This window comes from Nyctereutes procyonoides, unplaced genomic scaffold, assembly GCF_905146905.1.
Source record: "Nyctereutes procyonoides isolate TBG_1078 unplaced genomic scaffold, NYPRO_anot_genome, whole genome shotgun sequence".
Taxonomy (NCBI): Eukaryota; Metazoa; Chordata; class Mammalia; order Carnivora; family Canidae; genus Nyctereutes; species Nyctereutes procyonoides.
The window spans coordinates 6569625-6595500 of NW_026575045.1; the positions used below are offsets into that span (position 1 = coordinate 6569625).

The window sequence follows — 25876 nt, forward strand, 5'->3', positions numbered from 1 at the left end:
AGAAAAACAGAGACAAATTCTAAAGCCTTGCCAGGTCTTTCAAGCTGCTCAAGAGTCGACGAAGGTGCTTTTTTCAGCAGAGCACATTAAGGAGACTTTGGAGTTTGGACTAGAAAGCTAAACTGCTCTGCATACTAAAGGAAGGAACTGGAGGTTCTGGAGCCTGAGAAGTGAGCGAGACCTTGGCAAACAGACAGGGAGATGTGAGGACAGTCCTGGCAGCAGGTAGAAGGCTGGAGCTGCAGGGAGAGGGGACAGTGAGCAAGTCCAGAGACAGAGCAGTGAAGGAACTTTTAAACACTATATCTCAAATTCCATTATAAATTGCCTGCTTTGCTTTATTATACATTGCCTGTATCCTTAAACTTTATCTTGAGAATATTGGCAGCCTTATGGGGCCTAAACCCACACTTTTTTTTTTTTTTTTTTTTGTAAATAGGCTCGATGCCCAGTGTGGGGCTTGAACTCATGACCTTGAGGTCAAGAGTCCCATGCTCTCCTGACTGAGCTAGCCAGGCGACCCAACCCACATTTTCTTTAATGGAAAAGATGGAGATGAATTGCTATTCTGTTAATATACATAAAATAATATACAAAATATACATACAGAAAATAATATACAGAAAATAATAAATACACATAAATACATGCAAATATGTACACGCAGGGATTTTTTTTTTTTATGGTAGTCACAGAGAGAGAGAGAGAGAGAGAGAGAGAGAGAGGCAGAAGCAGGCTCCATGCACCGGGAGCCTGACGTGGGATTCGATCCCGGGTCTCCAGGATCGCACCCTGGGCCAAAGGCAGGCGCCAAACCGCTGCGCCACCCAGGGATCCCCACGCAGGGATATTTTTATGTCTAGTTATAAAATCCTTAAATAAGTGTATTTGGCCATCCTTGGACAACCAGGTAAAAGTGCTTTTCACAATTGTGTATTACTATGGACAAAACATCAAAACTGTTGTAGTGTTCCGTTCCTACCATTCCATTCCTACCATTCATTTGCAATCTATTTTTAATAAACAAAAAAATAAGCAATCTATTTTTAATAAACTTTGTATTTTTTAATTTTTTTAATTTTTTAAAATTAAAAATTAATTTTTTTAAATTTTTAAAAGATTTTATTTATTTATTCACGAAAGACAGAAAGGCAGAGACATAGGCAGAGGGAGAAGCAGGCTCCCTACAGGGAGCCTGATGTGGGACTTGATCCCAAGACCCCGGGATCATGACCTGAATGGAAGGCAGATGCTCAACCACTGAGCCACCCAGGCACCCCTGTATGTACTTTTTAAAAATTCACATCATGTTGTAAATTATGGCTGCCCTGACATTCTTCACCTAATGCCAAATGTGGGCTGAGGAATTTGGGAAGCAATTGGGGTGAATTAAAGGAATGGAACTCTTCCATGTCTTTTTTGAACATCCATGAAATGTGAGATGTAATTGGGATTAGAGAACTCAGAACCAGCAGAAAGCAGAAGAAGAATGTACATTCTAAGAATTTGCAAAAATATGAGGTAGAGCATTGGATTAGAGTAGTGAATCTGAGTTGATTTCATTAAATTTCAGAGATGATGGTGATATTGGCATTTCATGAGGTGGGATGAGATAAAAGATGTCCTAAAAGATGCACAAGGTGCTAGAGGACTCTCAAAGGGGGATATGACACATTCGGGGCAGAGAGGATTAGAATGAAGGGAGAGAACAGGGCTAGGCCTGTTTCCTATATTAGTTCATTTTCCCTCAAATCCTTTTGCAATGAAGAGGGATGCTTAAAAGAGACACAGTTTTATTTAATCATTACAACAATCCAGCAGTTGGTTTTAGTCTCACTAATTTTTAGATTAGGTAACTGAGGCACATAGAACATAGTTCCATTCCCAAGGATGCACATAGTCAGGACTGGACTTAAACTGGTGACTGGGTCACCTCTGCCTTACACAACACACATAATTTTGTTCAAGAGCAGGTATTCAAGTTCGATCTTGAAGTTCAGTAGGCAAAGATATCATGGGGGACCAGGAGGAGAGACTCATCAGGCAAAGGGCACCAGGTGAGCAAAGGGAAAAAAGAGGGGATTTGGTGATTTCAGGCTGGAGAGAGAAGAGGCACAAGGTTGTATGCCAAGCACACAAGAAGTACAAACTACACATTTGTAGAACAAAACTGATCTGCATCTCATCTCCACACTCTACTCTGGACCAGGTGCAGGAAAAGGATGGAATTCAATTGACTGATTCACGGTTTTCTCAGATGGTTTGGAGTGGTCAGAAATCTGGAAGGTAGTAGAGGCCAAATTGTGGAAGGTTTTAAAGGGTGTGATGAAAAGTGTAGACTCGATTTAATAGACCATCAGGAGACTAAGAAGAATTTAAGTAACAGAGGAAAGCTGCACTTTCAGAAAGTTAACCTGGCAGGAGGGCGAAGAGTGGACCACAGCAGGGCATCCCAGACTTGAACATAATGCCATGTCAGTAAGTCTGAGATTCTGTATATCTAACAAGCTCCCTCCCTTAGGGATTCTGACACAGAGAGGCTGGTTGGGCTGGGGGATCTCAGACCTCCACACAGAGAAATATCAGAGTGGTGTGTGCTAGGCTGGGGTTGGGGGAAATGAGAAGACAAGTGTAGACTTGTCTGTGAGGACTTCTTAGTTCAGAGCCCCAGGGCAGTAAAAGGGGGCCGGTGAAGGGGTTAGAGAAGGAAGAAATGGTGACAAGAGGAGCATTGAGATGGCTCTTTGACCAATTCTTGAGGATGGCAAGTGTCTGAGCTGGTGAGCAGTTCTTCCTTCTCCAACCTTTCTGTGCTTACCTGCGTGTAAGTGTTTGCTTCTTCTCTCCCATCGCTGATTAAAGGAAATTGAGGCTGTCTACTCCAGCCTCTCCTGGAGTCCTCTCAGAAGGGGAGAGTGCCCATCAGCTTGGCACTATTTGCTTACATCCCACTGAAAGATTTTGGGTGTGCAGATTGGGGTTCTGACCCATGATCTCCTTTTCCTCAGCCCTGACTTTCCTTCTCTGATTCCTTCCCTCCATCACCAGTCCTGGACCTGGTGGCAAGATCTACTTCTGTTCCTGCATCTAGTCCAGTGTATAGTGAGGGGGTGGGGATAAACTACTCTGTAAATGTTTATTTAGTGTTCTCTGTGCTAGGCACACAACTGTGTATCTTCTTCTCTCTTGGTTGAAGCCTCTGGACCAGAACTCCAATTCCAAGCCACTTTAGTTGTGCTTCCTTTGGACTCAGCCTTAGAATATCTCTTCCTTCCCAAGAGACCTTGGTTGACTCCGTTTCCTTCATTCCCTGCCTTCTGCTCGCTTCTTGGTGTCCACTTATTGATCTTCAGAAGCCTAGACTTCAAGCAGGTGGTGCACGTGAGCCACTTACTTTCCCTTATTGGGTAATGATCATGACCAAGGGGATGGGTGACAATGCCAAGTGCTACAGAGAGCTGCATGACAGTGAGAACTGGGAATAGGTTATTGTGTTTGCCAGCTTGTAGCTTTAGTAAAAAATTGAAGGCAGAAGCCAGATTACAAGCAGTAAAATAAATGGTGGATGGCTTGGCATAGCATTAGCAAGTTTAAAGCAGTTCTTTGAAGAAGTTTGTTAATATAAAAAGTAAACAAAAGCTTAAGCAAGTAGCAGGATTAAGGACTGAGGAAAGGAATTGTGAGTAAACTACAGGATTAATCATTTTAGGGTAAGAATTTGGGTTTTTTGTCAGAAAAGTAGGAGGCCTAGAACAAGTAATTTGCACATTTTCTTTTGGTTGGTGGTTTGGGAGTGGGGGAGAAGTTACAAAAGCTAACTATTGGTTATCTCATTAAGGTTCTTAGGAATTTCCAGATTTTGTTGATTTTTTTTTTTGCCATCTATAACACCTCTGATAGAACTTTCTGTGAAAATAGAAATATGCTGTGCTATACTATATAGTAGCCATGAACCACTTGTGGCAATTGAACACTTGAAATGAGGCTACTGTGACTAAAAATCTGAATTTTTAATGCTATTTCATTTCAATTAATTTAAATGTAAATGAAAATATCCACATGGGGCTAGTGGCTAGTTATTGTACAAGGCAGATGTACAGAGTTGCTGTTGTCTGTGGTAGACATATTTTGGTATGATTCCTCTCCAATGTCTCCTTGGTAGAGAAACTATCTCATTTATAGTTTTTGTAATGAGCAGTCATAACGACTGGACATACAGGATCTAACTGTTGGTAATAATAATAATCGATCTAAACTGGGTCAGTTAGGTACTTTTCCAAGAATCTGGAATTGAGATACTGAAAGACTGTGTTCATTTGCCTGTCTCTAGAGGCATTTGAATTTGCAACTTCTGTTTTATGGCAATCTATACAGATAGGAATTCCAGGCATAAATTATGGTGGTAAAGGAGACACTTTGGGAAAAAGAGACCTCCTGAGCATCCCTCAGATCTTAAAATGTTGCTGAATCCCTACCTTGCCTTGGTATCAGATTTTCCTCTGCTCATCCTAGGAAAGTGCACCTACCCTACCAGAGACAACAGGAATGAGGGGGCCTGGGCAGAAACTAGAACAGACCCTTTACATTCTGTGAGATTGACTAAAAAGACATTAGGAGCTGCAACAGCTAAAAAGCAGAAGACCCTTGGAATACCTTGGAGCAACTGCTGCCACAAGATTTCTCTGGCTTCACGGGCTTGACTAGACCAGTAGTTCTCAACCTTGACTGCACACCAGAATTGTTTTGGGACCTTAAAACATAGATGTCTCAAAGATTATAATTTAATTAATTTAGGGAGGTCCTGGGCACTACTTCTTAAAGACTGGAAAGTGATTCTAATGTATAGCCAGATTAAATACCACTGTCATGCTTTGTGGCATTAACCCCTTCCATTTCAGGTCTTTGTAACCCTCAGACAACAGCCTGGACATTTGGTCTAGAAATTATATTTCTTAGTGCCCACCTTGCCACCTTCACTGTAGATGCCAGTCTGGCTCTTCTCTGCACATAGCATATAACCTCTTGTGACTAAGTTCAATGATCTTGAAAGTTTGACTCTCAGCAGGCAACACAGACCATTTGGCCCAAGCTCAATAAAGGATAATGTAGCCTTAGCCTCTCCCTTACTGAAATTGCAACAAAGACTTAGGAAAAAGAAAGTGGAAGAACTGAAAACCAAATGAAACAAATCTACGGAAGAGAAGGGAGAACTATGGATAGGGTGACCAGTTGTCCTAAATTGACAGGGGCTGGAATTGTTCCAGATTTTACTTTTGGTGCTGCCTTTGATGCATAGACATTTTAATTTTTTTATGAAATTCAGGTTATCTATTTTCCCTTTGATTGCTTGTGCTTTTGGTGTCATATCTAAGAAAATGTTGCTTAATCCAGGGTCATGACAATTTACACCTATTCATCTTCTAAGAGATTTATAGTTTCCACATCTATGTTTAGATCTTTGATCCATTTTAAGTTTTTGCATTTTATATGAAATGGGATTCAATTATTATTTTCCTTAAGGATATCCAGTGTCCCAGCACCATTTGTTGAAAATACCATTCTTTCCCCATTGAATGGTCTTGGCACCCTTATAAAAAGATCAATTGATCATAAATAAATGAGTTTATTACTGGACTGTAAATTGTATCCCATTTTCTATATGTCTATGGTACCACTTACCCTATCTTCGTAGTAAGTTTTACATTACTTACTATAACTTTGTTAATAAGCTTTAAAATCAAGGTATATGGGATCCCTGGGTGGCGCAGCGGTTTGGCGCCTGCCTTTGGCCCAGGGCGTGATCCTGGAGACCCCGGATCGAGTCCCACGTCGGGCTCCCGGTGCATGGAGCCTGCTTCTCCCTCTGCCTGTGTCTCTGCCTCTCTCTCTCTCTCTGTGACTATCATAAATAAATAAAAATTAAAAAAAAATAAAATCAAGGTATATGAGTTCTCCAACTTTGTTTTCTTTTTTTTTAATTTTTATTTATTTATTTTATTTTATTTTATTTTATTTTATTTTATTTTATTTTATTTTTTTCCAACTTTGTTTTCAAGATTCTTTTGGCTCTTCTGGATCCCTTTCATTTCTGTATGAATTTTGGGATAAGTCTGTCAAAAAACAGAACTTTAAAAAATTTTTATTTATTTATTCATGAGAGACACAGAGAGAGGCAGAGACATAGGCAGAGGGAGAAGCAGGCTCCATGCAGGGAGCCTGATCTGGGACTCCATCCCAGGACTCCAGGATCATGCTCTGGGCCACAGGCAGACACTCAGCCAGCCACTGGGACCACCCAGGCATCCCAAAAGTTAGAATTTTGATAGGGATTGCCTTCAATCTATAGATCATTTGGGGAAATATTATCATCTTCACAATATTAAGCCTTCCACTCTATGAACACAGGATGTTTTTCCATTTTCCATTTACTTGGATTTAAAAATTTGTTTCTTTCAACAATATTTTGTACAAGTGTTGTACTTCTTTAGACTTATTCCTAAGTATTTTATTATTTTCGTGTTATTATAAACAGAATTTATTTCTTAGTTTCATTTTCAGATGATTCATTGCTAGTATATAGAAATACAACTGATTGGGGCATCTGGGTGCCTCAGTTGGTTTACTGTCTGCCTTTGGCTCAGGTCATGATCTCAGGGTCCTGGGATCAAGCCCATTAATGGAGCCCTGCTCAGTGGGGAGTCTGCTTTTCCCCTCTTCTCCTCTCTCTGCCCCTCCTCCTTCCTCTCCTCCTAGCTTGTGTCCTCTCTCTCCATCTCAAATAAGTAAATAAAATCTTTAAAAAAAAAAAAAGGAAAAGTGTCTTTAAAAAAAAAAGAAATACAATTGATTTTTATATATTGAACTGGCTCATTATCTCTAATAGTTTTTTTGTGAATTCTTTAGCAGACTTTCTTGTCACATTCCTGATCTTAGGGGACATGCTTTCAGTTTTTCATGATTAAGTATGATGCTATCTATGGGTTTTTGTAGTTGCCCTTGTTATTATTAGGTTGAGGAAATTCCCTTTTTTCCCCTAGTTTATTGAAGGCTTTTACTGTAATACTATAAAAGAACAGTGTTTTATCAAATGCTTTTTTTCATCTACTGAGATAATTATGTGGATTTCCCCTTTTTTTATTAATATATTGCATTACACTGATTATTTTCCATTTGTTTTTTTTTTTTTTATTTTTTTTTATTTTTTATTTATTTATGATAGGCACACAGTGAGAGAGAGAGAGGGAGAGACACAGGCAGAGGGAGAAGCAGGCTCCATGCACCGGGAGCCCGACGTGGGACTCGATCCCGGGTCTCCAGGATCGCGCCCTGGGCCAAAGGCAGGCGCCAAACCGCTGCGCCACCCAGGGATCCCTATTTTCCATTTGTTGAAGCAATTTTGCATTCCTGGAATAAATTTTACTTGCTTATGATATATAATCCTTTTCCATTATTTCTTGAGGGCAAAAATTTTACTTTTACTTCTTTGTGTCCCCCAAAGCACTCAAACAGTACTGGATTTGAATCCAAAATTAATGCCAAGACATGCAATCATCATAATAGTACTATCATCTTTAACACTAACATGAGTACAAGGGGATGATAGTTTGAACTACAATGACAGGTCCAACTGAGAAATCTCACTTTACAGAATAAGATAAAACCTAAAGACCCCTAGCCACAGGGGACTTTTAAATTTTCTAATGTCGCTGAATAATCCTTACATTCCCGGAATAGGCCTTGTTTGGTCAAGATTCTCTATTCTTTATATTTTTTAATGTTTTATTAAGAATATAGCCACAAGAAAAGAAAATTAAGTGTCCAGTTTAGTGAATTCTCAAATCAAAACATCTGTTTAACTAGTGACTAGATCAAGAGGCAGAAGCTAATCACCACCCGCAGAGAGCCCCTGTCATGCCCATTTTAGTCACCCCACCACCCACCAAAGATAACCACTATCCTAACTTTTAACACTTCTGATGGGTTTTGCCTGTTTTTAAAGCTTCATATAAAAAGTGTCATCAGGATCATTCCACTCAGCACTGTGTTTGTGAGGTTCATCTATATTGTTGCATGTAGTTATTTATTGTGTCTTTTCCTTGGTGGATAACTTTCTGTCTTATGAATATGCCACAATTTTTAACCATTCAAATATTACTGGGCATTTGGGTAGCTTTAGTTTAGAAATATTATTAATAATGCTATTGTGACTATGTGACTATTTCTGTCATGTCTTTTGATGAATGTGTCTTTTCTCTTGGGTATATACTCAGGATAGAATTACTATCCTCAGGTTTCTTACAAATATTACTTTCTATTCATTATAATGGAGACAATTATGTTTTTAAAATGAATACCTCAATTTGTCATGAACCTTTAAATACAATGCTATAATTTTTCTCATTCCAGGAACATGTAATTTCTTAAGTAAAATTATTAGAATGTATGTCATACTTTATTCTGGAGATGTCTGTAGCTACACTGACTAATGCAGTAGCCACTAGCCACATAAGGCTATTGAGCACCTGAAATATGCTATAAGTTTAAAATATACCATAGATTTCAAAGGCTTAGTACAAAACAAAGAATGTATAATAATATCTCATTGATAAGTTTTATAGGTGGTAATGATAGTATTTTGGATATACTGGGTTAGAACATATTATTAAAATTAATTTCACATTTTTTAATGTGGCTAATAGAAAATTTTAAATTACATAACGTGGCTCATGATTATATTTTTATTGGACAGTGCTGGTCTATACTTTGCAATTAAATAAATGGATAAAGATTGTCTTAATATTTCATATATACCTTTCTGAACATTCTTCTTTTTTTTTAATTTTTTTTAATTTATTTTATGATAGTCACACAAAGAGAGAGAGAGAGAGAGAGAGAGAGGCAGAGACATAGGCAGAGGGAGAAGCAGGCTCCATGCACCGGGAGCCCGACGTGGGATTGGATCCGGGGTCTTCAGAATCACGCCCTGGGCCAAAGGCAGGCACCAAACCGCTGCGCCACCCAGGGATCCCCTGAACATTCTTCTTGACAGAGATCATACTGTAGGCTGCTTTGTACCCTCCAATCCTGGCACACCATTGCTGGCACATCCTCAATATTTAATAAATACTTCTTAACTGTTTAATAAACTTTATTTTTTGCTTGTAAGTTAAAATTCCACATTGTTTAGCTACATAATGATAATATTCCTAAGAGAACAAGAAAAGATGGCAAAAGTCTGTATAGAAACTGAAAGAGGGTCTGGGTGGCTCAGTGGCTGAACATCTGCCTTCAGCTTAGGTCATGATCCCTGGGTCCTGGGACGGAGTCCTGCATCAGGCTCCCCACAGGGAGCCTGCTTCTCCCTCTGCCTTTGTCTCTGCCTCTGTGTGTCTCTCATGAATAAATAAATAAAATCTTAAAAAAAAAACTGAAAGTGTAGAAATTGGGTATGAAAAATATCTCCAATAAAAAAAATTTTTAAAAGAAAAAAATATTAAATGGCAAAAAATTTAATATTTTTCATCAAAAAACTTTCTTGAATTGTAATTCTTTATAGATTCACATGAAGTTGTTATGCTTAGTGTAGCATATGTATATAAGCAAAGTATTTTCAAAGACTGAATCCATTTATATATATATATATATATTTTATATTAATAGGGACTTTTCTTTGTTTAGGTAATCTGTTTCTTTTTCTGCCCATTGGTAGAGTACAGTGAAACACTAATTACTTAATAGTCGTAGCACACTACGGATTGATTAGTCATTTCACTGGATATTATCCAAGGATCGTGATCACAGCCACAGGCCAACTAGCCAGGTTAGAGAATTGCTAAACATGGTAATTTCTTGAATTATGATTTTGCATTATGTAGACTTTGAAAGATATAAAAGGTAACTTCTCAGCTTTGTTTTAGTGAGAAAAAGATAGGCCTCCAAGGATCTCAGAGTCACTTTATACTTCATCTGACATGGGAAACCTACACTGAATCAGAATCTTTTGGTGGTGAACAGAGACTCATTCAAAGTTGTGCCCAAAGGATAGGTGTTTACTATGAAAGGGAAACCAGAATACAGTTTGCAAAGTGGATGGATCCAGTGAAGCCTTAGAGACCTGGATACTCATATCCCCCTGGGGAGCAGGTGTTTGTTGCTCTTATTCCATTACTGAGTCTCAGCTTCTCTTAGAGTTTGCTTCTACCATTTCTGCCCACACACACCTTCTACTTCATCCCAAGGGTTTTCTGCTTACTCCACAGTTCTGCTTTCTGGAGGCCCATTTTTTCTGCTCCAGCCTCAAGCCCTCTTTCAGCTTTACTCTTTCTATAGATCAGCTCATTCTTTGCTCTTCCAATTTCCAAGGGAGAATCTGATTGGCTTACTCAATTATTAGAGTCCCTATTGGGTAAGGATTGTTTGTTCCGAGTCACCTTCTAGGACGATGGCCAGTTTATGGATTGTGTGCTCTTGGGTCACATGATCACCCTTACTCCAATCAGCTATGGGGAGAGTAGTTTTTTTGGTTATTTGTGCAACCTTTGCCTTAGGAATAGTTTGGGTTATTTCAGTTTCCTTTTAAAGGGGATTCTGGGTACAGCATGCATCTTTCCGTCTCTCTCTCTTTGGCGTGCAAGTAAAGAACTGAATAAAACAACGGTGACTAAAATAAAAGGAATATAACTAGACCGATTGAGCTACGTAGTTAAATGTAGGAAATACTGAATGAAGAAGAGACGAAAGTTATATTCACTCAGGATCAAGAACTGGCATTGCCCGAGCAAAATTTCTTTGCAAGAGAACAGGTTGGTTTTTAAGAATGCACCCCCCTCCCCCCAAATCGGACTATCCTCCTGCCTTGTAGTTTCCTGGAGACCCCTGCTGCTGGCCTCCAGAACCGAAGTCCTGTTCCTTCTAGATCCCAGCAGTCATCACATTGGTGGCTCTTTATTTCTGACGTTAGGAGAGAGATACTGGCAGGAAATCGAAGCCCAGGATCGGATGGGGGTGGGGGTGGGGGGGATGGGGTGGGGATCACTGGCCCCGAGAGGCGCAGGGGAAGGTGGCGGTAATCGCAGTTGGAGTCCGTATTCCTAGAAGCCTCGGGCGCCCTGCCACCTGTCTGGAGTCGGCCCCTTCCCAGGCGTCTGCTCCGCAGTTTCCTCCCCATAGGCTTGTCCCTGGGAGTGTGGGCGGCCCCTTTCCCGAGCGCTTCGACTCTTACCTCCCACCCCCTCCTCCACACCAGCCTTTCTCTTCTGCATCAGTCACTTCCTTCCTCAGCCTCTTCCCCCTCCTCGGTGTGCTGAAGAGGACGACCCGGCCCGCACCGACGCTGCACCAGCTTTTCCTCGGAAAGTCACAAGAGGCGGAAAGGTGAGCGGGCCTCCGGGAAGGTGACGGGCAGGTGTCAAGGATGGCCGGGGGGGGGGGGGGGTCCGGTGGAGGCCCGCGGACGGCGGTCGGGGGCCGCGGTGGGGAGCGGGGAGCGGGCATCGGGAGGTGCGGAGGCGCGTGGCGGTCGGACCTGGCGCTGGGCTGAGACCCCGCGCGGGGACCCGAGGGCGCGCCCCCCGCCCCTCCCGCCTCGGCTCACGTGACATCGCGCCCGCCGGGGCCCGGGAAGCGGAGCGCCGCCAGGTTTCCTCCGCGGTGCGGCCGGTCCGCTTTGCACGTGCAGGGGGCGCGGGGGGCGTTCTGCAGCGCCGGGCGGGCAAGGGCTGCGGCCGAGGGGCGAGGCTCCCCCGGGGACTGCGGATCGCGGGGTGGTGAGCGCCGGGGGGTTTCGGGGAGCCCCGGGCCGGGGCGTCTCGGTGGCCCGGCAGGGGCGCTGGCTTTCGCCGGGGCGCACGGGCGCGGACGGGCGGCGCGGGCGGAGACAAAGGCTTCCGGACGCGCGGCCCTCCCCGGGGCTGCCCCGGAGCCCGCCGCGCCCCGCCCTGCGCCGGTGCGGGGGGTGGCCGTGGGCCGCCTGCGGGGACGGGGGCTTCGGACCCCTTCCGGGCCAGCTCCCAAGCTTGGAGCAGCGATGACCAAATATGGAGCGTGTGCGCGCCCGCGGGCGGCCAGGAAGGAACCCAAGTCCTCGGTGACCCGGGAGGGCCGCCGGCGGCTAGGCAGGGCTTGCGAGGCTTGGCCGGAAAAGGTGGCGGGCCCCGGGGGGGGGGTGGCGGGCCCCGGGGGGGGGGTGGTGGCGGGCCGGGGGGGGTGGCCGGCCCCAGGGGGTGGCCGTGCAGCTGGCGGCGGCTTCCCGGGCGCCCCACTCCAGCAGGCGGCATTCCTCGAGCCTTAGAAAACCTCCTTGTATTGCTTCTAAACTTTAAAACTGTGAGAAGGTCCTTAAGTACATTCTGGAGTGTATACCCAGGGTGGAGCTTTTCGGCCTGCGGCCCAGCCCTCCGACAAGCCGCTTTCTTTGTGATTCCCACGCACAAAGCCTAATTAGATTCTGAGACAGTTGGAGGACCCGGCTAGCATCTGCCACCGCCTTCCCTTGAGCTCCCACTGAGGATCTTTCTTTCACTGGGCTTGCTCTGCTGATGGTGGCCTCTCCCCATTGTTCTTGATCTTGCAGCTCACTCCAGCCCAGCCTTCTGTCCTTATCAAATGTCGGGGGCCTCAAGGATTGTGGAACAACAATGAGTACTCCCCCACTGTGTCCCCGCTAAATAATAAAGAGATGAATCATACCAAATTGTATGTGCTAGCAAGAGTTCCTAAAGGTGTTGTTTCCCTACTTGCAGGGGTCTGGGCGGGGAGCTTTTCTGGCTTTGTCAGTGTTCTGCCTTAGTATGTACTCAGCATGTAATATTCCATACAAACACCACTCGCTATTATATTTAGCACACTTTGCATAATGACCAGGAAGAAGATGAAGAAGCGGATGAGAAAAAGCAGAATGATGGTGTAGCAACAGCATTTAATTGTAGGGAGTCCCTCTGAGCCAGTTCTGGAGTAGGTAAAATGGGTTTAAGTAATACATTCTTTGCAAGGTTTCTTAGGATCACATGAATTAACATAGATAAGGAGTCTCGTGTGGAATTAATTATAAAGAAATGCCGGTTGCCTTTCTTTAAATTGGATCTGCATACATCTGCTTAATATGATACAGGTATTCACATAGTGGGATTTCCTCTTTAAGTCTCGTTACTAAAGGAGAGCTAGGTCTGAAGTGTGCTGCTGATTGTGTATGTGTGTGTGTGTGTGTGGGGGGACAATGTTAAAGAGGTACATGTGTGGGAGAAGTCAGAAAATCTGAGAATTGGAGAGGACTGCAATCCCCTTGCATATTGTCTTCTGCCTCAGGCTAATTTCCTCACTAACTGGCACATCCATACTGCTGCATCAGTGTTACCAGTAACAGCTGCGGGCTCCATTGTTAGACAACAGTTTTGATTATAAGGAAATTTTTTTCTTATATGGCTCTCAAGTCTATTACATCCGCCCATCCTACCCAATAGAGCAGCACAAAACAACACTATTACATAAATACATAAAAGGAGCTTTATTTTATTTTAAAGATTTTATTTACTTATTCATGAGACAGGCAGAGACATAGGCAGAGGGAGAAGCAGGCTCCATGCAGGGAGCACAATGTGGGACTCGATCCTGGGTCTCCAGGATCACGCCCTGGGCTGAATTGAAGGCAGGCACTCAACCGCTGAGCCACCCAGGCGTCCCATAAAAGCTTTAATTTTAAGAAATGGTCACAGGTCTTCTCTAGACTGACTTTATGGGTCAACATTCTTTAGAGTACAAGTGACAGAAGCTCAATCAAACCAGCACAGGCAAAACGAGGAAAGATTGTTTCATGCAACTGGAAAGTCTGCAGTCATATAGGCTCAGTCATTGTAATGTGGCTGGACTTTTCTTAGTGCTAACTTTCTTCCTGACAGGCTGTTTTCACGTGGTAACAGTTTACATTAGGGGCTCTAAAGTGATATCTTCAAACCTAGTAGGAGAGTGTGTTTTACTGATCATTCTGGCAAAATTCCTGGGCTGAATCTAATTGTTCAGGATGGGATCACTGAGCTTGGTTCCCAAATCAATTATTCTGGCTCTAACCCACTCCTGGAATTTCGAGTGAGGATCTACTGACATCCTTGGATTTAGAGTAAGGAAGAAAAGACTGGACCCAACCAAAAATTACACTGCTGGAGCAGAATGCAGAATGGGTGCCGAGCAGATAAAGTGACGACTGTCCACCTCACTAACATCTGTAGGGTTTTTCTACCATTGTTTTCATGAGGTATCTTTCTGTTGTATCTTTTGATTATATTTTAACTTTTTAGCATCTCTCAAATGATCTCAAACTGAATACAATGTTATAGTTTCACCAACACGAAGTTCTCAATATTTGGACACTATAATTTTTGGCATTGAATTTTATGTAGACACATTAACCCAAGATGTTGCATTTTATTGCAATAAACACTTGTTAAATTATAATATCCACACAAATACCGTAGCAGATAGTAGTGGTGCATTTCATTATGAGCTGATAGAAACCGGGGGCACCAATCTCTATCACTTAAATCATCCTTGTTTTTAAAAGTTACCAGGAATTAGTTACAATGTGTCTAGATATGACGGTTTCTTCTAAATTATCACTCCTAAGCACACCACTCATACAACCCTACTTTTTAGTTCCTTATTTGATTTGAAAATAGACTGAATTGATGCATGTTCTGCCAATTGCTCATACTTTCTGACTCTCATGTTGTGCTTTCGGTGAGTTACTGCCTTTGTAGGGAAACTTTTCAGGGGTCCCTGGCTCAGGTCATGATCCCGCGGCCGGGGTTAGGGGTGGGGTGGGGGAGTGGGGGCTGGGATGGAGCCCCATGATGGGCTCCCTGCTCAGCGGGGAGTCTGCTTCTCCCTCTCCTCCCTGCTCGTGCCCTCTCTCGCTATCTCTGTCTTTCTCTCTCAAGTAAGTAAATAAAATCTTTAAAAAATAATAAAAAAAGGAAACTCTTTACTGCCCTTACTTCTTTGACCCTTGATGGTTGGAGTTCTCTCCCCCACATCCATCTCCTCTTTCCCTATTTCCTGCTCTCTTCTCCCTTTTTGAAGGTGTTTGCTATATGCCTCTTTACCTCCCTTTTCTGTCTCCAGATAGATATTGGTCGTATTCCTGCATTGAGAGTCTTTTCCAGGGACGCCTGGGTGGCTCCACCGTTGAGCGTCTGTCTTTGGCTCACGCCGTGATCCTGGAGATCCGGGGTTGAGTCCCACTTCGGGCTCCCTGCATGGAGCCTGCTTCTCCCTCTGCCTGTGTCTCTGCCTCTCTCTGTGTGTCTCTCATGAATAAATAAATAAAATCTTAAAAAAAAAAAAAGCCGAGAAACGTAATTCCAGGGAAGTGGAATGGAGAGGGTGCCCAATGCTGTGGGGGAGCGCTCCTCCACCAGGGCTTCAGGGAAGGCTTCCTGGAGGAAGTCTTCTCTAAGCTGGGGCTGGATGTGTGGGAGTTTGCTGCAAGAAAGAGGAATAGCAGTAGTCCGGGTAGAGACACAGTATGTGTGAAGGTTGGAGGTGAGAGAGCCAGACAATTTGAGGAATAGAAAGAAGCTCCATGTAGTTGCAGCCCAGGGTTCGGGGGGTTAGGGGGGAGGAGGCTATGATGGTGTGAAGCCCCCGGCGGGAGAACACCTAGTGAACCGAGGCGGGTCTCTCAGCTGCTCTTAGTCCTGGACTCCTCCTTATCTGAGACGATGGATGCTCACCACCAGCTCTCCACTGGCCCCAGGAAGGCCACGACGCCCTGCAGGTGACCCAGAGTCCTCATCACCCTGTCCTGACAGTATTAAAGCTGCCCTGTATTGATCTGCTTTCCCCACTAGACCGCAGGCTCCGGAAGGGTTGGAAGTGTGTTCCTTTATCTCGGGAACTCCAGCTTCTATCTTAGGGCTTGCCTCAAATGTGCTATGCGCTTCCTCCTTTGCTTCTGGGCTTTTGCATGCACTCTTCCCCACTCATAGGGCTCCCTTTGCCAACTGTCTACCTGGCCCACATCTCTTCAGTGACCTCCACAAAGTCTTACGCGGCTTCCACCTTTGTCAGATGAATGGATAAAGAAGATTTGTACACACACACACGCGCACACACACACACACACACACACACACACACACTGGAATATTACTCAGCCATCAGAAAGGGTAAATACCTCCCATTTACTTCAATGTGGATGGAACTGGAGGGTATTATGCTGAATGAAATAAGTCAGTCGGAGAAAGACAATTATATGGTTTCACTCATGTGGAATATAAGAAATAGTGCAGAGGATCATAAAGGAAAGAGGGGAAACCGAGTGGGGAAAAATTAGAGAGGAAGACAAACCATAAGAGACTCCTAACTCTGGGAAGTAAACAATGGCTTACACAAAGGGAGGTGGGGGGAAAATGGGGTAACTGGGTGATGGGCATTGAAGAAGGCACATGATAAGATGAACACTGGGTGTTATACTGTATGTTGGTAAATGAATTAAATCAAAAAAATAATGGATGAAACTAAGCTAAAACATCTGATCAATTAAAAAATACAGTGAAAAAAACAACAACACTGTCGCATTGCTATTACTCATTGCAGGTCTTTCTCTGCTTCTAGACCATGAATTCCCTGAGGGCACGTCCTGTGTCACCTTTGTGGTTTTGGTGCAGAGCACCATGAGGATGGGGTTAGAGTTTTATAGTGGGTGCTGCATTCTTGCCAATATCCTGTGTAGAATAAGAGTGGGGTCAGCACAAAGGGGCAATGATGAAGATAGAGGAGAAATGGAAGTACTCCGGCGTCATGCAGGTTACACAAGTATTTTTAGGAAGCGGAACATGGTAAATTAACAGTGACAATTGAAACATGGAAAAAAAAAAGACCCTTGGATTTGGCAAGATGTGCTTAATAGGATATAGAAATGGTAATAATATAGGCATTCTTTTCTCTCTCAGGCAGCAATGAATGTGGATCACGAAGTTAACCTTTTAGTGGAGGAAATCCATCGTCTAGGTTCAAAAAGTAAGTATTATAATAAGGTCATAGTATTCTGAATTTATCTCAGAGCAGGTAGGACCAACTTTTTTGGTAACCTAGGACTTCAGGACATAGTTATAGCAGCTCTGCCCTCAGCCATGAAGTGGTTTCTGGAGACAAAGCCTTTGGGATATTGTGAATTTGATGCAAAGAAAATTGCTGTGTTTCTTTAATCTGGCTGGATTGAAATCTGGCGATTGAATCGTATTCATATTTTTATTTGTCACACTATTAAAATTAATTTGTTTTATCTTGACACCATCTTACAAACTTCTAAATGACTAGGGACTCGAATTAAAATTACACCATATTGTCTCTATTTTCTCCAAATTCTTGAATTTTGTATTTATGTACATGTAACTAAAAGAAACCATATCCTTTACACAGTTGGGTTTTTTAAAAGATTTATTTATTTTAGAGAGAGACAGAGAGAAAGAATGGAAAAGCTGAGGGAGGGGCAGAGGGAGAAGGAGAGGGAGAGAATCTCAAGCAGATTCCCTGCTGAGCTCAGCCCTGGACTCAGGGCTCTGTCTGCTTTTAAATAACAAATCACTTGAAATAAGACATAGTTGGAAAATGCCATTGAACCGTTAGTATATCAAATGTCCCTTGTACTAGTTCTCCACTGTTGTTCTGAATCTTATTTTCTTTTCTTTTCTTTTTTTTTTTTTTAAGATTTTATTTATTTATTTGAGAGAGAGAGAGAGAGAGCACAAGCACAAGCAGGGGTGGGGAGGCAGAGGGAGAAGTAAACTCCCCACTGAGCAGGGAGCCCGAGGCAGGGCTCAATCCCAGGACCTCAGGATCATGACCCAAGCCAAAGGCAGATGCCCAAGCAACTGAGCCACCCAGGCACCCCATAAATCTTATTTTCAATAGTGATTGCTCTACCTGAGTTCCTCATTTCTACCTTTCCAATTTCTTTGGAGTTCTGTGAGGTCCTGTTGCTCTTGGGAGTAGTACTATTTAGATTGTTAAAGATATTAAGGATGTATTTTAAATAACTTGGGGATTTTCTTCTCAGATCTGTCTCCATGTTAGCCTAGTGTTTATTGGTTGGATTCAATTGCATTTACATTTCTGACCTTTACCCTAGAACAGTTATTATTCTACTAAGGGAAATTGAATCTGCACTTCAAAATTAGCAGCTTTACAAACTAGAAGACCATAAGGTAATTATCATAATTTCTGTGGGGATGAAACATTTTGAACTTTGCAGCTTCACCAGGCCTCCTTCACTTACCTATTCCTGGAAATAATTTACTTCCTGAGTTGGAAAGTGTCTATGGAGATATGTTATCTATGGACAGGTTATGGTTAATTATGTAAGTTGTGTCGGGGATAATTTTGACTAAATTATGATTTAGGCTAATCCTTTTTAGACTAATCTAAATATGATGTTTTAGGTGAAGTTTGTATTAATGAATTTAGTTTTATCTACTTCTTTTATTTTTTTATTTTTATTTATTTATTTTTTAAGATTTTATTTATTCATGATAGTCACACACACACACACAGAGAGAGAGAGAGAGAGAGAGAGAGGCAGAGACACAGGCGGAGGGAGAAGCAGGCTCCATATAGGAAGCTTGACGTGGGGTTCGATCCCGGGTCTCCAGGATCGCGCCAAAGGCAGGCGCCAAACTGCTGCGCCACCCAGGGATCCCTACTTCTTTTATTTTTGTCTTCAAATTTTTACTTAAAGTCTCGTTAGTTAACATATTTATCTATTTCTTTTAAAATTAAATTCTTTAAAGTCTCATTTTTCATCCAGTGGGAAAAAAATTAAGTGGATAAAGATTATTTGGAGATTTAAATTCTTTCATTCAACAAATATTTCTTGAGTGCCGTCTTTGTGCTCAAATGCTAGACATGTGAAAATAAACAAAATTCCATCTCAGCCCCTGTGGCCCTTTTTAGGTAGCAGGAAGACAGACAAATGGACTGGAGGTGTGGATCGGGAAGTGGTTATTTGCATATGCTCTGGAGTCAGACTCTCTTAAGAGTGAATCCCAGCTACCCTACAACTTACTGTGTGACCCTGGACACATTACTAAACATTTTTATGCCTTGGTTTCCTTATTTAGAAATAATATTCTATTTCAATGATTCAAAGACATTTTTCCCTAAACTTTAAAATCTCTAAAATAAGAATGCATTTTTTTTTTAAGATTTTACTTATTTATTCATGAGACACACAGAGAAAGGCAGAGACATAGGCAGAGGGAGAAGCAGACTCCCTGAAGGGAGCCTGTTGTTGGACTAAATCCCAGAACCCCAGGATCACGACCTGAGCCAAAGGCAGACGCTCAACCACTGAGCCACCCAGGTGCCCCAAGAATGCATCTTACCATACATGTTATGCTATAGTTAAATTGGCAGTTTAATTGGAATATAAAATAATGGTGGTTCTTGCAATGAATTGTGCCTGACCTTCCATGAAATAGGGATTAAGGGAGTTTTAATTACTACAAAATGCATTGAACATTTCTAGGAGCATAGCAAATAGTCAACAAATATTAACTATTATTACTAAATTGATGGTGAGTACTTTGATATATACCTAATTTTATAAGAAGTGATCAACTCAACTGAGGGAATCACAGAGGACTTCTCAGAAAACGTGCCATTTGAGCCCATTCTTGAAGAAAAAGAATTAACTAGAAAAAGGGATCTGGGATGCTGGGCAAATGGCTAAACATGGGCAAAACTGCCAGGGCAGGATCTCTCATTTTACTTTAGGTAAGAACAAGTCATTGATTATTGACTGGATCAAAAGGTACATATAACAATATGGCAGGAGACTAGGTGAGAGAGGAGTGCAAAGGCCAGAGGATGAAGGGTCTTATCTCTGACGCCATGGGCATCCCTATTAGAAGGTGGTAGGGAGCCACTGAAAGATTAAAGTAGAAGAGAATCAATCAGTCAGGGGTGCCTGGCTGGCTTAGTCCATGGAGCATGTGACTCTTGATCTCAGAGTCATGGGTTCAAACCCCACCTTGGAGGTAGAGTTTACCTAAAAAATATTTATAATATATATATATATATATATATATATATATATATATATATATATTCAGAACACCTGGGTGGCTCAGTGGTTAAGTGTCTGCCTTTGGCCCAGGGCATGATCCTGTGGTCCCGGGATCGAGCCCTGCATTGGGTTCCTGCATGGAGCCTGCTTCTCCCTCTGCCTGTGTCTCTGCTTCTCTGTGTCTCTCATGAATTAATAAATAAAATTTTTTAAAAATAAAAAGATTATCAATCAGATTTGTATCTTTAAAGTTTCTGTCACGGATTTTATTTTGCACCAATATGGAGGACATACCAGGGACAAAATGCCGAAAGGGAGGCTGGTGAGGAGTCATGCAGTGATCTGCATGAGGATCAATTCCAGCCTGAACCAAAACATTGATTGTGCATGGAGAAGAGGGGAGAGCAACAGAAGATACAAAGGAAGTAGAATCACTTGTGAGAGTGAGGAATCAGTGGGCAGAACTCCAAGATTTCTGCCTTTGGCACCTTTAAAAAGTGAAACCTGGGGGTACCAGGGTGACTCAGTCACTTGACATCCGACTCTGGTTCAGCTCAGGTCATGATCTCATGGGTAGTAGGATGCAGCCCAGAGTCGGGCTTCGCACTCCGGGGGAGTCTTCTTGAGATTCGCTCCCTCTGCCCCTCCCCTCACTCTCTGTCTCTCAAATAAAAATAAATAAGTCTAAAAAAAAAAAAAAAAAGCTCCATGTTACACCCTCCCTAAAAGCCAGCACTGGGGTTGCCTCCTTCAGGAAGTCTTCCTTTCCCATTCTAGCCCATTCGAGGCATCTTGCCCTTCACCAAATTGTAGGATATACTTGGCTACATGCTGGACATCCAGTCACACACTGCTTTGTACTGTTGCTTTACTTATTATGTGTATATGACTTATTTCCTTGTGGGAACTGAAGCCGTTTCTTTGAAAGCTAGAAAGTGCTAGAACGTGATTGTGTATTTCCTTCTCTTGCCTCCAGTGGCCACCACCATGCTGCATTTACAGTAGGAATGTGCTAAGCGTCAGGTTAGAAATTCTAGCACTGGAGCACGGGAACTCAAGAACCCTTGGCCAAAGGACTAGTCTCCCTCACTGTGATGACGGTGTTCTTGACAGCAGGCACGGCTAGTGGGGCAGTGCTGAAGGAAGGGAGTCAGAAGTTTAGCCAGGGAGATCAAAGGAATCAACCAGCAATGGGGGGGGGGGGTGTTTCATATTACTCTTACCTCCAAGTTTCCAGTTGATTGATTTTTAATCAAAGGTCCACCTTTCACTTACCTTATTTTTTTAAAAAAAAAAAGACTTAATTTTTTAGAGCAGTTTTAGAATACAGTAAAATTGGGAGAAAAGTACAAAGATTTCCTGTATACTTGCTATCCCCACACATGCATAGCCTCCCTCATTACTAACCCCCCCCCCCAGCAGAATTGCACAGTTACAATTGATCATCTACGTGGACACATCATCAGGCACCATTCATAGTTTTACTCTATGGTTCACTGTTGGTGGTATAACGTCCTATAGTTGGAATCATATGGCACATAGCCCTTTCTAGATGGCCTTCTTTGTCTTAGTAAAGTAAAATATATTTAGGGTTCCACCATGTCTTTTCGTCGCTTCGTGGTTCATTTCTTTTTAGGGTTTACCTTAATTTTTAACATCTAGTAAAAACTGGTCTCCAAACGATAATCTAGGGATCTGGTAAATACAGATTTCTTCATTTTTAAGGTCACCAGTCCCTGCCTGGGGCTCTGAGTCTGTTTAGAACACACTTAGAGAAACACTGCTCCTGACCCAAACTTTCTCTTCTATTTGTTATTTTGTATTGATTCAACAACATGACAATGAAAAAATCAAAATGTAGGGGTGCCCGGGTGGTTCAGTTGATTAAGAGTCTGACTGTGGGTTTCAGCTCAGGTCATGGTCTCAGGGTCCTGGGATGGTGCCCTGTCTCAGGCTTCCTGCTACTGGGGAGTCGGCTCAAGGATTCTCTCTCTCCTTTTCCCTCTCCCTGCACTCATACATGTGCACTGTATGTGCACACATCCCCTCTCTCTCTTACTCAAATAAATAAATAAATCTTTTTTTTTAGAGATTTATTTATTTATTTATGATAGACATAGAGAGAGAGAGAGGGGCAGAGACAGGAGGGGGAGAAGCAGGCTCCATGCCAGGAGCCCGACGTGGGACTCGATCCCGGGACTCCAGGATCGCGCCCTGGGCCAAAGGCAGGCACTAAACCGCTGAGCCACCCAGGGATCCCCAAATAAATAAATAAATCTTTAAAAAAATCAAAATGTAGACAGAGGGGACATATAGTAGTAACATTGTAACACATTCACTTTTTGTAAATGGGTTTTGGTTCCCTTCTAGTCTTTGCTCAGATGATCCTAAGGCTAGGAGGCATAAAACACATTGTATTTATTTTGTCAGTCTTTGGGTCTGGCAAGAGATGACATTGAATTTATGAGTGTGAACTGTTGGTCATCTTGGCTAACCCATAGTTAGATTTTTTTTAAAGATTAGATAAATCTTCCAAATATGGGGCAAGAAACGGACTTTGCATTTGACTAACATTGTATTTTCTCAACTTAGATGCTGATGGGAAGTTAAGCGTGAAATTTGGGGTCCTCTTCCGAGATGACAAGTGTGCCAACCTCTTTGAAGCATTGGTGGGAACTCTCAAAGCTGCAAAACGAAGGAAGATTGTTACGTACACAGGAGAGTTGCTTTTGCAAGGTGTTCATGATGATGTGGACATTATATTGCTGCAAGATTAATGTGGTTTACCTTTGTTTATTATTATTTTTTGTTTCTGGTCAACTGGAATATTAAGTCAAAGGACAAACATGAGCATACTTAATGTATTTTTATAGAACTTTGTAAACAAAAGGAGACTCTTATTTTAAAAGTCTGTCCCTTTTTATACCTTGAAAGAGAACTTATGAATTACACTGTAAAATAAACAAAACCTATTATTTTTCTCAGGAATCTGACTGGAAAAATGTAGGCATGGAGGCTTTTTTGGTGAGGGTGCAAGAGTGTTTATAAATAATTCTTAGACAATCTTTACAGATAGTTGACATTCCATAAAAGAGGCCAAACTGAAGACCAGCTCCCACAAGCAATATTATAATGTTTATGTAATAAAAACAGGTAACTATCTCACAAGTGTCTTATTGCCTTATTTTTTTCATTTAAGATTTATGTGCCTCTCAGAAGTTTTTGCATCAAGATTAAGTAACTGCAATAAAAGTTATCATAATCTGAAGAAAATTTCCTTAAAACTACAGAATTTTAAAAGTAGGGATATGTCATGATTGGGCCCTATAGAAAACATTGGCTTTGGTACTTACCACTGAGTTAGGGGATGTGCCAATGCCAAAAGAAATGAAACCTAAGATTTCACTGTCTAATTGGATTAGTTAGGTCCACCTGAAATAATATAGAAATGTCTATAAATGCATGTTGCAGCCTATGGTACGGAATTGAAAATGATACAGAATTTCAAGAAGGATAAAATCCATGAAAACCATGATAGTTGGAAAAAGTATCATAGAAGAGTTAGAATTTGCATGATTGGAACTGATTATCCAGCAAGGAAAAAGAAGAGATGGACAAGGGTGATGACTCAGGCAAGGTAAGGCAGGGGCACATGATAAGCAAGGCTTGCTCTTATGAAAGGTTGGATGTCAGATTGAGTGGAATGTTGGGAGAAAGGTGATTCAGATTGTATAAATAAGGTTGAACCTGGGAAACTAGGGAAACAACAGAAATTGGAGCAGAGAAGTTACATGATGATAATGATGCTCCATAAAGGTAGCTCTGGCACTGATAACCAGGGCGGATTGTAGAGAGCAAAGATGCAGTCAGACGCCAGCTAAAACATTGCTCAAGAATCCACGGGGGCGATGATAATGGAAAAGCAGAGGAAGAATGGACTCCAAGCACATTTTGAAAGAAGATAAAACTCTCATCAATGTCCTTTCAATTGTGACCATTCAAAGTAGATTAAACAACAATAGTATTCACTGCCGCTTCCTAGTCATTGCTAACATTTATTGAGCATTTGTTATGCTGATTCTCATATAACCCTGTGAGGTAGATATTAATATCATCTCCCATTTTATAGATGAGGCAAGAGATGCACAGAGAAGTTAAATAGCTTGTCCAAGTTTATCTAGCTAGAAATGGGCAAGTCAGAATCAACTAACAGGCCAAGTACTGGGATGGGATGGACTGTAGGCATGGCTGGCTCTAGGGATTCAAACAATGTCAAAACCCTCTGACTTTCCATATTGGTACTGATGCCTTCTTCGGTTCAATCTCATTCTACTTAATTTTTTAAAAGATTTTATTTATTTATTTGAGCAAGGGAGAGGGAGAAGCAGGCTCTCTGCTGAGGAGGGAGCCTGATGCAGGTGATCCCAGGGCCCTGAGAGCATGACCTGAGCTGAAGGCAGACACTTAACCAACTGAGCCACCCAGGTGCCCCTTTTTCTAACTTTAAATAGGCTTTGTGCATTTAGTCACGTGGTTGCAAATTCACATACTCCTAGATGAGCAACCCTAGTTGGTATAAGAAAGAGAATTTCTTATACCTAATTATGAATCCTAGCAGAGGAACTCTGGCTGCACTTGCAGCAAAAACCTACCCCTTTGACCAATAATAGCATTTGCCATAGGAATAAAGTAGGGTGAATTGACAGGCCCGGGTCACATGTGTGTTTTCAAGTGAGGATAGGGTAGGTACTGTGCTTCACAGCCTCACCTCAATAAACAGGGGTAATTCCCTGGGGGGAAATAAAAGGGTACTGAGCATGTATAAGTTCACTATACATACAAGAGATCTTTTGAAGGATGAATCCTTAGAACTGTGTGGCAGAAAGTAAAAGATAAAGGAGGAGGTCTGGTTAGAAGCCACACCAGCTGTGGGATCAGTAACTGAGGATAACCTGTGAACAGAGACAGATTGGATGGAACAGGGCACTTGGGTGGCTCAGTGGTGAAGTGTCTGCCTTTGGCTCAGATTGTGATCCTGAGGTCCCGGGATCGAGTCCTGCATTGGCCTCCCCTAGGGAGCCTGCTTCTCCCTCTGCCTATGTCTCTGCCTCTCTCTGTGTGTCTCTCATGAATAAATAAATAAAATCTTTAAAAAAAAGTCGGATGGAGCAGGAGGGCTGATCTTAGAGTTTTATTTGGGCATGATGAACTTGTGTAGTAAGCACGTGAGGATTTGGTTCTGGAACTTGGCAGAGACAGGCTTGAGACTTCTGGTTCAAGATTTATTTCATCTCAATTTTGCTATGTACAGATAAGTGTAATTCTGCCTTTATTATTATCATTAAGTTGACATTTTTATTATCAGGTGCTTAGAAAACACAAAAGACCTATAATCTACAGAATTTGTAAAAGCCTAGGCTAGAAAGTGAAGCAAGCTTTAGAGGAAAGCAATTTGGGAAATTCCTGTCCGACAGCATTTTGGGAGAGGAGGCTGACTTCATCTCATCAAAGATTTCCTTTAAAGAATCTGCAGAAGTGGGATCCCTGGGTGGCGCAGCGGTTTAGCGCCTGCCTTTGGCCCAGGGCGCGATCCTGGAGACCCAGGATCGAATCCCACGTCGGGCTCCTGGTGCATGGAGCCTGCTTCTCCCTCTGCCTGTGTCTCCGCCTCTCTCTCTCTATCATAAATAAATAAAATAAAAAAAAAATTTATAAAAAAAAAAAAAAAGAATCTGCAGAAGTAAGTTGAATAGTCACTCAGTCTGTCATTTTGTTTAGTGTCTTCTCGTGAGTATCAAAGGAAGTTTCGAAGTTTCAAAC

The 25876-nt window shown here is 42.3% G+C and overlaps 1 protein-coding gene across 5 annotated transcripts; it reads left to right on the forward strand.

Moving 5' to 3' along the window:
* The first annotated feature begins 10570 nt into the window (after nucleotides 1-10570).
* Nucleotides 10571-23218, forward strand: ABRACL (ABRA C-terminal like). 5 transcript variants are annotated; one of them, XM_055324730.1, is made up of 4 exons: nucleotides 10571-10802; nucleotides 11246-11373; nucleotides 16944-17010; nucleotides 22649-23218. In XM_055324730.1, exons 3-4 carry the CDS (start codon nucleotides 16950-16952, stop codon nucleotides 22831-22833), a joined length of 246 nt encoding a protein of 81 aa, XP_055180705.1. In that variant the 5' UTR covers nucleotides 10571-10802; nucleotides 11246-11373; nucleotides 16944-16949; the 3' UTR covers nucleotides 22834-23218. The 5 variants fall into 5 exon arrangements, with proteins under 5 accessions (XP_055180705.1, XP_055180703.1, XP_055180704.1 ...); XM_055324728.1 differs by having other exon boundaries at nucleotides 11281-11373; XM_055324729.1 differs by lacking the exon at nucleotides 10571-10802 and having other exon boundaries at nucleotides 11016-11373.
* The last annotated feature ends 2658 nt before the right edge of the window (nucleotides 23219-25876 follow it).

Bases quoted from the DNA above. Each gene is read 5' to 3' on its own strand.
- ABRACL (XM_055324727.1), top strand. From the start codon at position 12,026: ATGACCAAATATGGAGCGTGTGCGCGCCCGCGGGCGGCCAGGAAGGAA. The intron at 12,143-16,943 runs GTGGCGGGCCCC...TTTCTCTCTCAG, and splicing joins GCGAGGCTTGGCCGGAAAAG to GCAGCAATGAATGTGGATCA. The intron at 17,011-22,648 runs GTAAGTATTATA...TTCTCAACTTAG, and splicing joins CCATCGTCTAGGTTCAAAAA to ATGCTGATGGGAAGTTAAGC.